The sequence below is a fragment of the Psittacula echo genome, assembly GCF_963264785.1.
Source record: "Psittacula echo genome assembly, chromosome: 7".
Taxonomy (NCBI): Eukaryota; Metazoa; Chordata; class Aves; order Psittaciformes; family Psittacidae; genus Psittacula; species Psittacula echo.
In genome coordinates this window covers 42739492-42756397 of record NC_137740.1, presented here as the reverse complement: position 1 = coordinate 42756397, position 16906 = coordinate 42739492, and the positions used below count along the sequence as shown (strand labels likewise).

At 42.5% G+C, this 16906-nt stretch overlaps 1 protein-coding gene across 1 annotated transcript in view; it reads right to left on the bottom strand.

Annotated features, from left to right (window-relative positions):
- Positions 1-15164, bottom strand: part of PLOD2 (procollagen-lysine,2-oxoglutarate 5-dioxygenase 2) — a gene marked incomplete at its 3' end in the record, with an annotated part of 58358 nt that extends 43194 nt beyond the window's left edge. The window contains 1 exon segment of the mRNA XM_080623816.1: positions 15044-15164. Coding sequence (XP_080479942.1) covers positions 15044-15149 — 106 coding nt within the window. The 5' untranslated portion in view covers positions 15150-15164.
- Positions 15165-16906: the final 1742 nt, after the last annotated feature.

Sequence of the window (16906 nt, the reverse complement as noted above, 5' to 3'; positions counted from 1 at the left end):
ATGGTTCAGTACCTTCAAAATCATTTATTCGAAAGGTCATGTAGTTTAAAGTAATTCTACAGGAGTCACCACAGAATGAATAAAGAACATCATATCTTAGACTGACTAAAACAGAAGTGAAGGCAGAGGACGGGATTCTTCTCTATGGAACAGGTTAAGTTATTAATTTTTTGCCAAGCACTGCATTTTCAAATTACAGGGAGCAGGAAAGATCTGATCATATCAGACTGTATCACCAAGCCAAGTGAATCCATTATTGAAAGTCTGCATGATGAGAGACTGAAAAGTCCTTGATCTGAATGACCAACCAGTCAAGCACTGACTATAACCATGGAATTTGGTTTGGAGTAGATATTTCACACCTACACCTTCCTGAGGAATGCTAACAGCAAGGATTTCAAAACTGTACTTTACAACATAATGCAAATGACAAAACATGGGCTGCATCAGATTCCTCCTATAGCCATTAAGTCAAAAAAAGTATTAAATCAATGTGCAATTACAGTTTGGTAAGCAAAAAATAATCTACAGTTCTTTACAGGATATTGTCATTCTCTTTTCATGGCATCCAAATTCCACCTACACAAGTATTTCAGGATTCACTATGAATCCTGGTATGTTACTTGAGTTTCGTGGAATAAGATGAAAGATAATGATGTGCCAAATCATAAGTATTTGCATCCTGAGCTATATAAATGGACAAGGATGAGCAGACTAATAACATCCTTTATATTGACATGAAACTGCAGAAGAACCTGTATTACACTCACAGCCAATGAAGCAATCTAAGTAGGCTGCCTCAGTTACGTCTGCAGACAGTCACAAAACAAGAAGCTATTTTTATAAATGTATGATTCACATTGGAAATGTTTCCTTTGAACACACTTGCCAATTGTCTATTTTTTAAAATTACAGATGAAGAGGCTGGGCTACATCAAGAGGAGCGTGACCAGCAGGTCGAAGGAGGTGATCCTGCCCCTCTACTCTGCTCTCGTGAGACCTCACTTGGAGTATTGTGTGCAGTTCTGGTGTCCTCAACATAAGAAGGACATGGAACTGTTGGAGCCAGTCCAGAGGAGGGCCATGAAGATGATCAAGGGGACTGGAGCATCTGCTGTATGAAGACAGGTTGAAAAAGTTGGGGCTGTTCAGCCTGGAGAAGAGAAGGCTGCATGGAGACCTCATAGCAGCCTCTGACTGGATGACGAGAGGGACTCTTCATCAGGGATTGTAGTGATAGGGCAAGTGGTAATGAGTTTAAACTTAAACAGGTGAAGTTTAGATTAGATATAAGGAAGAAGTTCTCTACTGTGAGAGTGGTGAGGCACTGGAACAGGCTGCCCAAGGAAGTAGTCAATGCTCCATCCCTAGCAGTGTTCTAGGCCAGGTTGGACAGAGGCTTGGGTGACATGGTCTAGCATGTGTGGTGTCCCTGCCCATGGCAGGCAGGTTGGAACTAGGTGATCTTAAAAGTCCTTTCCTACCCTAACCATTCAATGATTCTATTTCCATGTCTCTGCTGCACCACAGAATTTTAGGTGCATGTGACACTTAAAAATTATTTAAGTGCAGCAGAACTACAATTATAGCATTTAGAATGCATGTAGAATTAGATTTCCTTTGTAGACTACTAAGTCTTTGTTGAGGTTTTTCGGGGAGGTAGTGGGGTTGGTTGTTCAGTTTGATTTTGTGGTTGGGTTTTTTGGGGTTTTGGTTGGGTTTTTTCGTTTGTTTGCTTTTATTAATCTGTGTCTGACCAAAGAGCACAAAAAACATACTTTTTACTTTGTCTGTAGTGAGTATGGACAGACAATGCAAAGTGTATTAAACTATGGTTACCTTGGAACATTACAGAGGGCATTATTAACTAAATGAGGAAAGAGCATTGTAGTCTTCTAGCTAGTAAGACATTACAAAAATATTAATGTAATTCCTGTAGGCTCCGGTGACTTTATTTAGATGCAAGTGACAACTTGCACCAGTTTTACTGGCAGAGTTCCATCAAGCATAGCATGGGAGATAAGTGTTTCTTCTGGGCTAAGTGAGGGAGGAGAATGCTTCTGCCCACCAAATACTTCTGCTTATTTCTTTTTAACCTTTTAATTTTATGTACTTTGAAATATCTGTGCTTTGTTTTCTACATTTAGGTACAACAACCTCTTAGAACACTTGTCCCAGTTGTGTCTCGTAACATAAATCCGAAGTGACTTTCACGAACTCACAGGGGTGTCAACGTGCAAGTACAACACAGATCCCAGGGGAATAAGTTCATCCAAGTGCCATTTCCATTTCAGGATGTGCTCAGCTACATCTATTTTCGCTGCAGCCACCCACAGTGTCCCTGCTGCGCGAAGCAGGTTCGATCACACAAAGAGCCTCGCTGGTGCAGATGTTCAGTGCAGCACAAGAGCCCTTACCACAGGATGAGTTGCATGCATATGTTGCTCTAACTGGCTGAGTGACAGGTCCAGAGCCCCCAGCAGCATCACTGTGCCAGCTTCAGGGCTCCAGCTGTGCAATGAAGATCTAGGCCTAGCAGCAGAAAGCTGTCTGCAATTACTCAGACCCCAAGTTATCACTGTGGCCCAGTACCCCCAAGGGAGCGAGCCACAAAACTGTTTGCAAAAACCCCACAAGGAATTCTAGCTGCAGCTAGAAACTGTTCCTGTTTCACCACCCTCTTTGGCAAAAATCCCTGCCCCAACCTCCATGTAGGTGTCTACCCTAAGGAGCTGTGCTGCATGGTGTTACATGTAGACTTGAGCTATCTTTAAGTCTGCCTATCCCCTCACGAGAGGACAAATGCACACTTTTAGTAATATTTTTCAACAAACAGTAACAGCATCCTCAAAATGCAAACTTAACATGAAACAAACAACACAGCAGGCGGTCACAGCCCTCCACACTTGCAAGGCACTGGGATGCCACAGAGGGTACAGACTGCCTGGCAGGACTAGGCTCTTCAAGCACGCAGCCCGCCAGAGGCATCTTGGCAGGCACTAGGGGGGATTACCAAGCTTGGCATTTATTTCCACACGTAAAGTCAGTTTGTGTAAAAAGGAAATGCAAACCTTATACTGAAGTTCAACAGGAAGGCATGAAAAACATCTCTGAAGAGCTTCATGCCAGGTGTGAGTATGCTGAAGTTACTAGAGTGCAATTATTCCAGACAGCTTTCCGATAGTTACAGCCACAAAACAGCTGTTCCGTTTTGAAAACAAGCCTGAAAGAGCATGCATTTGGCCAAGAAAAGTATATCCAGTGACAAAAGAATTCATTTTTACATGCAAATTAGGAAACCCTTTAGCACTCAAGTTGTGAAAGACAACACTACATAGAGAGCATATGCAACTTACTAGGAAATCCAGTGAAGGGTTATCAGAACATCTCACTCTTATTCAGTCTTTTGTGCTGCTACCATGAGGGATCTGACCGAATCATAAATATTTATTTCCACATATAAGAACTATAAACCAATGCCTTTGTCGTCAGTGAATTGCCTGGCAAGGCCTCAGCCAGGAATTGACATGGCAAGATTGCTTTAAGTAGCAGTAACCCCTCTCCTTGTATTTTGGCAAAGAAGTAAGCAAAGAACTGCAGTCATTCCTCACACACCCACATGGTTCTTATTTATCTTGAATGAACACTGACAGAGATTATTATATAATTTCTAACAGGGGTTGTGGGCACTAGTACAGTAGATTCAGAGCAGCCAGAACTGAGGATGTTGCTCACAGCTGCATGGGAGCTGACATTTAGTCCTTGGATTCAAGCACCACGGACTTCTCTGGAGTAGGAGTAAGCTGTAAGATCATAGGACATCTATGCATGGTACTACATTATGCCATTAAAATTTATTTCTACCTTTAAAACTAGTGGTTTATAATGGTAAACAAATACAGTTTAAAGTTCTAGTATCTATATAAAGCAATCTACTTTCCTCTTTGCAGATTACATCACTGTCAGAACTGCTCAATGGAGTAACAACTGTGCATCAAACTCTCCTTGAAATGAGCAAAGAGGTACACAACTGCAAAACAATTCACCAAAGGTTTCCAGCAAGCAAATAAATAAACTGCTAGAGAGCGTGGAAAAACCTAGGAAGTGGAAGTATACTGGGAATATCTTTGTGGCTTTAAAAAAAAGAAACAAACCACAAACCCATACATGCACACTGTCAAAGGAAGGTCAGGCAGTAACTTTGGCAGTGATCTGCATGACCTTAAAGCATAGTCTGGGCGCATACCTGGAAGAGAAGATGGAAGAGATTGATACCTGGAAGAGGCACATGAATGTATTCAAGCCCATTAATTAAGCAATGCAATTGTGCCTGTTATTATGTCTTTCACACCTCCAGAGATGTGGCAGACCAACAGGTTACACACACACCCCCAAAAAGGGAAAAAAAAAAAAAAAACAAACAAAAAAACGACCAACCCAACCCATAGACTGGATTTAGCTTGTCTTTACACCACACAGGAGCATCCTTCTCCATCACTGGAAAGGCACACTAACACACAATACAACTGAAAGTGTTTTCAGCCTGGATTCCTCCCGTTATGCTTCAACAGCAAAGTAATGAGGACTGTTCAAGAGTAAGCGGAACCGAGAGTAGATGTCAGAGTGCAAATTAAAGTTCTCATATGGCTGTTTACTTTCAAGGCAGGCAACCTACCCATGTATAATTATCTCAAACTTAAGAGTCCTGACTTGGCCATGACACCTTCCCTTCCAACTTTGTACCGAGCCAGTAACCAGAAAATGAACTAGAGGAATTGCCCTCAACAAGTTCTATTTTCCTTCCTTACGCAGCTCATCTAAAGCACATGCTCCATCAAGAAAACTCACATTGAGAGACTTTTACAGTAATCTCATCAGAAACAAAATGTAATTAGGAGTTTCCCTGACTTCCCCATCCACTGTATTCACCTGAAAGGAGAATATTCTTGTGCCTAGAGGAGAAATCACAGCCCTCAGCTCTGCCCTCAGCCTAGCTGCTTGCACACCAGAAGCTCCTGGTGGGTGCTTTCTGGCATGTCACCAGCCCTGTTTGGAGAACATGCCATTTTAATATTACTGCCCTGATAAGCATACTGAGTTAGTGCAGTTTGAGCTGTGTGTGGGTCAGCTTACAGTATGAGAAGGCACTGACAAGTAACAGGCATGCAATATCTAGTTTCTCATATCCTCATGATAAAACTGATAAATTTTGAAAGAATAAAACTTTAAAAACTATTTAAGAATACAGTGTTGCTATACAACTAACCTCCTGTAATTTCTCTAACAGATGAGTTGTATTTCTGGAAGATATCCTGGAAAATGTAGGATACTCTACAGTATCTTCTGAACAAGATGAAGCTTACCAAGATCCAAAAAAAATGTCTGATATAAAGCTTGTTGGAAAATGTATTTATAGAAGCAATTGCTGCTTCCTCCATAAAACTGAATAACATAACAGTCCGAGTTCCCAATTAATTGAAAAACTGTGAAGAGCTTTTAAAGAGAATACAGCGTAAGATATAAGCCACCAATAGTAAAGAAAACATTAAAAAAACTGACACAGACCATTGGGCTACACAACACTATATGGAGTCAATACAGTCCTGATAGCCAATTCTCTATCCATGCAAGTTTTGATGACTTACTAAAAACAATTTTTCCATATGCTTGCAAGCTATGCTGAAACTCTGCAGATAGCTAGAGGATCACCGACGGTGGCAACAGCAGCTTCCCTATTTACATGGACTCAGGGTGTATGCTCAAAACCCAAAGAACTGTTAAATCAACTAAAATGTTTAAATATCAAACAGCACTTTAAAAATCCAAATTTTTAGAACATGATCTTCCACTTATCACTCAAGAAGACAATACTAGACTCCTCAAAAAGTAGATTTTTCTTTCCCCTATAAATAGGAGTTATAGCCTAAACTTCTATATCAAATAAAACTTGAAAATTCACACACTCTGCAAAGATGTCAAACAGCTGGAAACAGAAGAAACCCATCATATGCAGTGTAACCATGACTGTAAGTTATACATACATATACTTGGTTAACGCAATCCAGCAGAATACAAAAATGATCTTAAGAACATAACCTGAAAAAGACAAACCTTAAACATATATATCTACCCACTGTCAGTTTCTATGACATGCATATGGTCAAAGAAAGTAGTAAGCCAACAGAAGAATCTGTGGTCAAATAAAACTTTTGGCATAGAGAGGGAAAACACAGAACTATCCAACAGTTGTTTATTTCTCCCCAGGATTCTTTAGAAACATGACAATGCGCTGAAATAGCAAACATGGTCATCTTCTTTTCTCAGGAAAGAAATGTGCATTACACTGCAGGAGGGGGAAAGATGACTGGAGCATAAAGAGTACTACTTCATATTTGGAAGATCTGAGGTTTTTTTAATCTGATTTTTGTATTATACAGTCAACTTCTGTTCTGCACACTTTGCTGCACACCTCCACTCATGCCACATCTAACTGCTTCTCAGAAAGGCAAACTGATTTCAAAGTCCCATTAAGAACTTCAGGAAAACTAAGCCCCTGACAGAATTAAATCTGGCCAGGGATGTTAAGGGTGACAAGAAAAGCTTCTATAGGCAAAACAGGGATAAAAGTAAGATGAAGGGAAAGGTGGGCCTGCTCCAGAAAAACATGGGAGACTTGGTTACCCAGGACATGAAGAACTGCCTGCTGTAAGACAAGAGCAGATTTGAAACCACCTAAGCAACCTGAAGATTCACAAGTCCATGGGATCTGGTGAGATGCATCTGCAGGTCCTGAGGGAACTGGAGGATGAACTGGCTAAGCCACTGTCCATCATATTTGAGAAGTTGTGGCAGGCCAGTGAAGTTCTCACTGACTGGAAACAGGGAAATATGACCCCTATTTTCAAAAGGGAAAAAAGGTAGAATCGGAGAACTACAGGCCAGTCAGTCTCACCTCAGTGCCCAGCAAGAACATGGAGGAGATCCTCCTGGAAACTATGCTAAAGCACATGGAAAATAAGGAGGTGACTGTGACAACCAAATGCCTTCACAAAGGTCAAATCATGCCTGACAAATCTGATGGCTTCCTATGACAGCATGACAGCACTGGTGAATAAGGGAAGAGCAACTGACATCATCTACCTGGATCTGTGTAAAGCTTTTGACACTGTTCTGCAGGACATCTGTGTGTCTTAACATGGATTTGACAGATGGACCACTCGGGTGGATAAAGAATTGGCTATATGGTTGCAGTTTCAGTTACTTTTGAGTAACTGGTATTGTTGCAACTTCCCCAGCTGGAGTTGTGACCTGTCACAGGGTTCTCCCTCTTCCCATGTGCTTTAGGGGAACAAAGAAACTGGGTTAGCAGAAATGCATGATTATATTAAGCAAGAGATGCTCTGAATTTTCTCGTAATACAGAAATTTACCCTATATTAGTACTTCCTAACACACAGCCACTGGACAGGATGCTAAGTATCCCCTCCTCTTCCCCAGCTTCCCACCCTTTTCTACTAACTGAATCCAAACTAAAGTTTTCCGAGACTTTCAAAGAGACTTATCACTCAAGAGTCCCATTATTGTCAAACGTCCTCTGCAATCTAAATCCATTTATGAAGAGGTGAACAGTGCATTTCAGAATCTAAAGTTTGTTAGGAAAATACCAAAGATTTCTCACACACAAAAAATCTCTTATGCTTTAATTCACAGCCCACAGGGACGTAAACAGGCATTACCTTCTTCCATGCGTACTGACTCAAACGGCAATTGCGCTGCTGCTTTCTGCCTTTTATCACATCATTTCTGATATCACACAGATACAATATCTAAAATGTTAACATGGAAATGATCAACTGTTGAATAAAGCCAGTTCTAAAAAAATAAACAGCCTCCCACATACCGTATCTCTGTAACTATATTTCTGTATATACATTCACATGCTTTCAAAGATGTTACTGCCAACATTAATACACAACTGATTTCAGAAAACATTTGAAAGCTGATTCTGTCTCAGCTCTCAATTTACTCTTTTCATTTAGTACTACTGAATATACAGTCAACAAGAGCTCATTAAGACTGGTATGTGCACTCATCAATCACCCATGTCAGTCCTGGGTGAAGCATTGAGCAGTGCTCAGGCCCACATCTATTCTAATGCAAAATTTCTTCCTTTTGATAGCTGAACAAAACCAGATACAAGCAGCAGCAGTCAGACCCTGTTTACTGAATCAGTTATTCTGTAGTAAAGCAAAGACAAGACACTTTCCTTAGTTCCCAAATAAGAAAAAAATTAAAGTCAGCTGTTTGTAAATGACATTGCCATGCATGAAGCAACTCTTCCAACAAGAGCTGCCTAACTTCCTGACAAGCCGGGAACAGATCAGGTTACAGCTGTTTATTAGTATACAGATAGCAATCAAACCACAAAAATCTTCTTGAGAGTGGAAGTGGATGGAGTTATGGCACAGGCTGGGTCTTGCTTGAATGCACAGACTGGATGGCCCTGCTATAAACTGTGATGGGGGCCATGCAGCTGAGAGCAGGACACAATTACATCAGCTGTCTAAGTGAGAAAGTTTAGTCAGCTTCTGCCTTTTCGCAGCCTTGCCCTCTCTCTCTCTCTCAAATTTATATCTAGAGAAAAGCATGTTGTTCTTAAGCTGCTGTTTAGCAACTCCAGCTGTTTAATGCAAAGTGGTCAGACACAGCACTAGGCATTGTTAAAGTCCATTTTCTGACAGCTAATCAATCCATCTGTAATTCAGCAGGTAACAACTGCAATAACAGACTAGTCTAGTGTCTAATAACACTTAGATAATAATAATAGCGTCTAATAACACTAGTGTCTAATAACACTTAGACTAGACTTTGTTTTAAAAAAGAGAAAGAGAGAAAGTGAAGCTGGAACTGGGAACTGGAGCCATCCCGAAGATGTGTAACTGTCCATGCCTGCACCATGGTTCCTGCTGTCAGCAGATGCTACCACCCCGATTAGTCAGTTCATTTGAAAAAGCTGCCCTGCAGCTTCACATCTGGCCCTATGTCCAGATACTACTCATGTAAAATTCTCTAAACACAAACACAGACCACACAACCCTGGAAAAGGAAAAAAACATCCTTTTCAAAGATCCCTCTTCTGTCTGAACAAGTGACTTAAACTCCACACTTGAGATATGTGTAGCGCCCTGACTTTAACTACTCAGTCCTTCAAATCATGCAATAGCACCAAGAACTTCAGTCCTACTTGTGACACGAGACACCATGACATGGATGCATATTTAAAGATGCTTTTAACATCAAACACTTGACCCAGCAACTTCAGTTGCTTAAGTTTATGGGCCTGGTTCTGATCTAATGTGTACAACTGCTTTACAGTGATGTAAAATAGAATTGGTAAATCGCTTACAGAATAGCCTAAGGCAACACATTGCTGTATTAGTTTCATGTGAACTACAAAACTAATAAAAAAAAATCCAATTCTATCAGATACTGATTATTTTATGCACAGCTGATTTCATCAAGAATCCCTAATGGACTCATTCAGTACATTAACACTTAGACCCACGGTTACATGAGCAGCTGTCAGAGGAATGGCATTTAAATGCCAAACCTATTTTTGTTTCACATTTTTCCGCTTTTTCCTCTTACGGTTTGCCTTAATTACAAATATGCCTATGTCAGCTTTAACAAACATGCCTGCAGTAACACTGCAAAAATCAGTACTATCATCACAAAGAAATACCCACACCCTTGCCTTTTTTTTTTCCCCCCCTGTGTCTATAAAGAAATCCACAGTGGATTGATAGACTTGCCACTTGTCTAAGAAGAAACCCTGGAATATCTTCAACATGCAGATCATAAAAGCTGGTGAGTCAACAACTAAAATAAAGAGGGTTTCTTCAGAACTGACCTATACATTCCAATGGAATGTTTTAAGCCAAGGAAGAGTTGTACTGTTTAACCTTAAGCTATTAAGGAAATTGGTCTGTAATTAGTACTCCATTACAAAAATAGTAATGCATTTTAAAAGAAATTATACAGTAATCCACAATATATTTAATTTTGGTTCAAGCTGAAGCAGAATGAAATAATCAAATATGCCAACTGTATAATCTGCCAATAACTTCAATATTTCAATAATTAGTAGGCACCTAAGCTTCTGCAGTCTCAGTGCTGAGTTGGTACCATTACCATTAAAATACTATATTAAAAAAGGCACACAGGCATGCACACACACTGAGAACATGAAGACAGATTATGCTGATCATCAAATTAAAGATTTCTTGTTTCCTTAGAGGATTTCTCATTTCTTTTTCATTTGTTTGTTTTTCCCCTCTACAAAACGTAAATTAAACTCTAGCTCCCAATTTAAAAAAAGAAACAAAAAAAAAAAAAGTGGAATGAATCCACCTTGACGAAATACTCCAGCAGCAGTTCCATTAAACCACCTAAAGCCACTTGTGAAATTCAGCAGTGCTTGCAAGCACGTACTCCTTGATGATTAACTGTCATTTATTCTCTAGAGCTACAACATTCCCACACACACAGACACACATTCCTGCTACTCATCTGTTTAGTCAAGTTGTGTTTTGTGCAGGAAAGAAATACTCTCTATGTATAAATTAAGAGGGAACAAAAATACTCTTCACTTTCAAACTTCTCTGACCTTGCAAGTGGTTCCTCAAAAACTAAGAAAAACTGACATCATAAATGAAAACAAAAATGCCTTTATTACGACCATATTTATTCTTCTTGACAAAGGAATTCACTTGAGCAGTGTGTCAAGTAATTTGTATTTTGGACTAGCAGCTCTACACAAATGGAAAGATACTGGTTTTGATTACACAATGTAATAGTGTTAATTCAACAAACAAAACACTTGTCCATGAAAGGACTAAGTCACCTCTGCTTAAGTAAGCAACAGTGAGGGAAAAAGCCAAGAACTTGCACATAAATCACAACTTTCCAGAATATGGCATCAACATTAAGAAAACTTTGAGAAATTAATCTGTTGGTTTAGATCAGGAATGTGTTTCACACAAAACCTCCGGGCCTCAGACAACCGTGGTGGTCATTCCACTGTACCTTTACACTGCAATTTACAGCATCAAATGCTGATGATAAAGGTCACAACTGGTTTACCTTTTCTGGTTTTTAATTAGAAATACATCGTAGAGTCAAAGTCACCGTGATCTTATCCAACCCCACCGCATTATCTCAGAGAGAAGCAATGTCACATCCACCACTGTGGTCTACCTCGACAGCCTAATTATTCTGTCCACCTAAGGAAAGAAAGAAAGAAGAGCCTGGCCAAAAAAAAAAAAAAAAAAAACCAAAAACAAACACCACAAACAAAACCTTTTTTTTATTATTATTATTATTTTGCAACAGAGATTGGCATTGTGCAGCCTCTAAATCAGATGCTATGAAGAACTCAGACCGCCAACTCCAGTTGTCTTCAAAGATGTGCATTTTCAAAGGAAAAATTACGGAAGAAAAACTGTGCTGTTTTGCACCTCCAAGCCACATTTGATTACTTTTAACAGATTTCCAAACACACATATAGCCCACCACACACTGTTTTGTTTGTTATTCACCATTTATTTCAAAGGTGGACACTAAAAGTATCTACACAAGTGATACCCTCTGAAGGGATGTACCCTGATGCTACATGCATTCCAAAAGAGCCCCCAGGGAGTCAGGCTGATGATGCACCAAAACACAGCCCAAATGCTATCTCCTGCTGTGTTGGGTCCTGGGCACATCAGTCTGCCTTTACTCTTCACCTGCAAGAGCAGGTGGCAGCTACTTTGTACAGCCCTCACATAATGGGCACGAAACTCCCAAGTGTTCTAGAGAAGGTTTTTCCCCAACACAGGTTTATGTAGCAGCTTTAGATACTGCAGTGACAAGATAGGACAAAAGTTGCATCAGAGAAGAAGTATGAAAATTGGGCAGAGAAACAGAAGCAGGCATACAGTGTTGTATTTATGGCCTCTCCTCCACCAAGCAGGCCAAGTCTTTTAGTACTTCTAATAAGTATGTTGAGATGGTTGAATGACCAAATTCCCTTCTCTGCACAGAGGTGCCTCAAAAGGAAAGGCCTATCAATCACTGTCACTCACAGCAACCATTTTGGCTGAGTCCAAAGAAGTCAACAGAAATGGCTGTATGTGCTGTATCTCCAGGTCCTTGCACAGCTAGACCGGTCAGCAATTACTTCCTAAAGCGCTTGTGACCAGCATCTGAGAGATACCAGGGTGGAGGAAAGCCTGCTGTTCCCACTGCCTGCCGCGCTAGCTCTGGACAGCCACCTATGCTGTCTGGCCCTTCATGACAAACCCTTTCCCAACTCATCCTCCCCACTCTCACATTTTGGAATCACAGAGACAGCAATGAACCACAGAGCCCACCTCAAAACCTGCCCATTTGCTACCGTTACAACCTGTGGCCCCAACGCCTCAGTGCAGCCATGATCCAGCTGGCCCAGTCCCCACAGCCGCTCTGGGGAACAGACTCAAAAGCAGTGAAGCCATTTCCCGTGCCAACAGCTGATTAATAAAACATTTTAGGTGGGAACATCATTCGCATCTGTTGCCAAGAGCAGTGTCTGCTTCTAGCACAATGACAAATGTCTTTTCTGCTTGCTCTCTTGCACGTCCCGGACTACATACATGATAAGCAACATGCGTGCAGCAAGTACAGTGCAACAGAAAGATTTTAACACTGTTCTTTTAACACAGAAGCTTTTGTGTCTTCATCATACAGGAGTCAGTGTTTCGAAGCTCAGTGACGCTCTTCTCTGTGACTGCTTGAAACACAAACCTGCAGAAAAGGAGCACAGGAGGGATTTCGGCAAATAGTTTGCCACAGGGCCCCTCTGGCCGCTCACTGTTCAAGTAACCACTGCTGTTCAACAGCTCATTCTCTTGCTCTAACTTTTCCAAGCCTTTCTACGTAAGCAGCAAAGCCTTATTCAGAAATATAGATGCAGCTTGGCAGTTGGTTTCAGATACTGTTGTTACAACTTATTTCTGAAGCAAGCAGTAACATTAACAGACCACTTTAAAACCTGACATGTAAATTATGCCTTTGCCTGCTGCTTTACATCAAGTTGCACAAAGTATCAAGAGACTAGAAATTAAAACCCAGATTTCTAGAACTGGAAGCAAACTAAGTTCTGCCCTTCTTCAAGTAACACAGCACAGACTCAGGGAAAACATTTAAGGGTTAAAACTGGAAAAAAAAAACAAGTAACACAGCAGGCAGTGTCTGGGGTCACGAAACTACTCAAGGAGTGGTTTCAACTCAGAGCCTTCTACAATTCAGGCTTCTCATGTTTAAATTAAGAAGATCTAAGATCTTCCTGTGTGAACATCTATATATAAATGTACCAGTGCTCCCTAGCATCATAATTTGTGTAGCATATTTATTATTTATACAGATGTAGCAGTCTATTTTGGGTCTGCTGAATCATACAGTGCTGTCTGGACTACACACTATACTTTTCACACCTTTGAACACCAGCAGGGTTAAAGAAAAATCCTTACCATGCTAGCTATTAGTCGTATGAGCTTGAGATCCTGCATCTCAAGTATGAGGTTGAAAAAGATGCATTATTTTAATAGATACGTTTAAGAAATCTTAACTGTGATCTCAGTAACTGATTTCCAAAGGAGGCTGACTTGCAATACCACTGCCCTGATGACAGAAGCTCAATTATTTACCTAAAACTGTCCCCCTAGGCTGCACCACCAAGGGACAGTGGTAGATCAGAAACGCTCACACTCCCCTAACAGACCACGAACTGCAGCACATACCACAACCTTCAGAGAAATCTTCTGAATGACGAAAAGCAGCAAAACATTCAGAAAACTGGAAATAAGAAATTCATTGAGTGGAGTCTGGTCTCCATCAGCACTTTTTTTTATTTATTTATTTAATTATTTTTTTTTACACTAGTTATCAACCAACTCAGCACTTTTTCTACCAAAATGAGAACTTGCTTTCCTCAAAAAAAAAAAAAAAAAAAAAAAAAGAGAGAAGGTTCCTCTTGCACACCAGAAGAAAATTAATCTCCGTATTAAAAATAACTTGATTACACTCTTGAGTAAACAAGCCAAGAAATTAAACTATTTTGAATTTCATGTGGTAATAATCTAGAGGGATGAAATACCTTTGTATGAAATACAGACTCTAAAACAGCACCAGAGCAAGAAATATGTTCTGGTATATAGTCGGGCATATATGCTCTTGGACACCTCTCTGAGGGAATTTCCTGTATACATTCTTTTATTTACATGCTGAAGATAAAATTTCCCTCTGTCTTTTGAATCCTTGAAGTTAAAGTGACTACAAAACACAACAAGCCAACAAGCCTCTACGGAACAGAAAGCGCACTGAAGCCTCCAGCTGACTTTTGCATGAAGTAGGAAACTTTAACAGCGTTTGCTACAGTTCAGAGAAGAACCGACTGACGCTATGCTTCTCCCTGCCTCGGAAAAATATATTCATCAACACCTGGTCTCAAGGAAAGGGAAAAAAAGGGGGAGGGGGGAGAGCAGGACGGGGAAGAAGGAAAAAGTCACGGACATTCACTTCCCATTGTTTTATTTATTTTCTTCCCCAAGAAGCGTTATGCACCTACCAACCACCTCAGCAGTTAAATCACCTTCAGCCAAGCGGTTCCTCCCGACAGCAGCCGGGAACCCCTGCTCCCGCCGGCGCCGCAGCCCCTCCCGCATCGCCGGGCCCGCTCCCGCGCAGCATTTTTAAGTGCGGGGTGGAGGAAGCGATCGGGGTTAAAAATAACTAACCGGGAAACCGTCGGCTCCAAGCCACCGCACCCGAGACGGGAGTGTTTTCCCTTCCTGGCGGATGTTACCGACGCGGGAGGCACAAAACCGCTGGTACCGCCAGGCAGCGCATCCTCGCCGCCACCAACCTCACTGCGCCCGAACACACCTCCCACAAGCGGCCGGTTCGCGGGGAACCGCGCCGCGGTACTCCACCACCGCAACCCCGACCCCTGCACCGCGCCTCACCTGCGGGGCCGAAGCCCTGCCCGGGGTGCCTCTCCGCCGTCGCCAGCAGCGCCAGGGCCAGCAGCAGCAGGAGGAGGCGCGGCGACCGGGCGCCGCTCCACGCCATCTTCCCCCTCCGCACCCGCCTGCCTGCCGCCGCTCCCGGCGCCGCCACCCCCCGAGACGAGGGGGTGGGAAAGGAGGCGGGGAATGGAAAACGGGGGGGAAGACCCGGTGCCTGGGTAGCCCTCACTCGCGCTGCCGCTCCTCCTCCGCAGCGGGCAGGAGCGAAGGGCGCTGCCGCCCGCCCCAGGCTTTATACGGCGGTGGGAGGACCCGGGCAGCGAGGGCACCCGGCGGCGCAACAGGAGCTCCTTGTGGCGCCGCTCCCGGTACACGCTGCGGCTGTGGCTGCCGCTGGGGGTGGGACCAGCGGCCAAACCCCGCCCCGGCCTCTGTCGCTCGGGACGCAGCGTAGGTGCGCGGCGCTGCACGCGCTCCCGCACCTCCGCGGGGATGGAGCGGAGTGGGTCAGAGCCCAGTCGTGGGGCGGGGCGGGGCGGGTCTGGCCCGGCCCAGAGCGGTGCTTCTGCGTTCCGTACCTGTGGGGGCGAGGTGGCTTTTCCGACCCGCTGCTGGAAACGCTCCCGACGTGCTGGCTATGTGGGGAATATTTGCCTCCTCTGCACGCGTTTTGTCAGTGGTTCCGATGCCCACCATTGTGTCCCGATAAACATATTCCTGAAAAATGTTGCTCGGGAGATTGGGCAGCTGAAGCCATTAGTCCATTCTATGATTCTATGGGCCAGCAAAAACAACCTGACCGTTTCGAGTATGGGGGTAGCACTGTTGGTGTCGGGACCACACTATGCATCCACAGTGCTTGTGGACAACGTGCCTGTCAAACACTCCTCATTTGGCAAATTTCCATAAAAGAAACAGTTCGTTTGCCTAATCTCAACACACAAAGCTGCTACACTTTTATCATTAAAGAAACACCCAATGAATCACCAAATTACTGAAGACGAGCCCTAAGATATTGATGATGAAGGAGGTGTACTGGCCCACCTCCACTCTTTGTCTTACTGCAATACAACGTATATTCAAAATAAAAAATACCATAAACCATAGCTTAGATGCTTAGAAGGCATATAAAATTATAAAAGCAGATGGCAGGTTATTGGAATCTGTGTGGATTTACACCTTGGAAATATTATTTGAGGACCAAGGGCATAATCCAAAACAAAAATTAGTGCTGAAAGCAGGATTCATGTATTTGAGATCCACCTATATAATCGTCAAATAGACACCTCATTTTTTATCCTAAATGTCTCTATGGGCCTAACAGATGTGCTTTTTTGGAGTCACAGAGGAAAGAAAAAAGGGGAAAAGAAGGCAAAATTTGACCTTGGCTACTGCAACCATAAGAACACCATGCTCTTCTTTGGAACCCAGAGTAGAAATCAGAGCCTGCCTTATATGCCCACATGCTTTTACAGCTAACTGAGAAAGCTCATTCTTTCTAGACCAAGCAGCATGCACAGCAGGGATGAAGGTAAAGCAAACCAAAGAAAAGGACTGAGTCCTCAGTCCGAAGGAGCTCCTACAACCGAGAAGGACTGTGAAAGCAGCAGTTGGGAAATACTGAAAATGTAATTGTGCAATGATGAGGCTGCAGTTGCTAACTATAAGAGAAACAGAAAAGACCCTCCAGTTCTTGCATAGTTACTCATGACTTACTTTCTCCTGCCCCCTCTGTCGGGTGTGCAGGGATTCACCAGAGAAGAAATCTTTTTTGATCATGGACAGTATGACCACATTTATGCACACATCCATGAACAGCCTCTGCTCACTCTTCCAAGAACCAGCACTACTGCTGCTGAT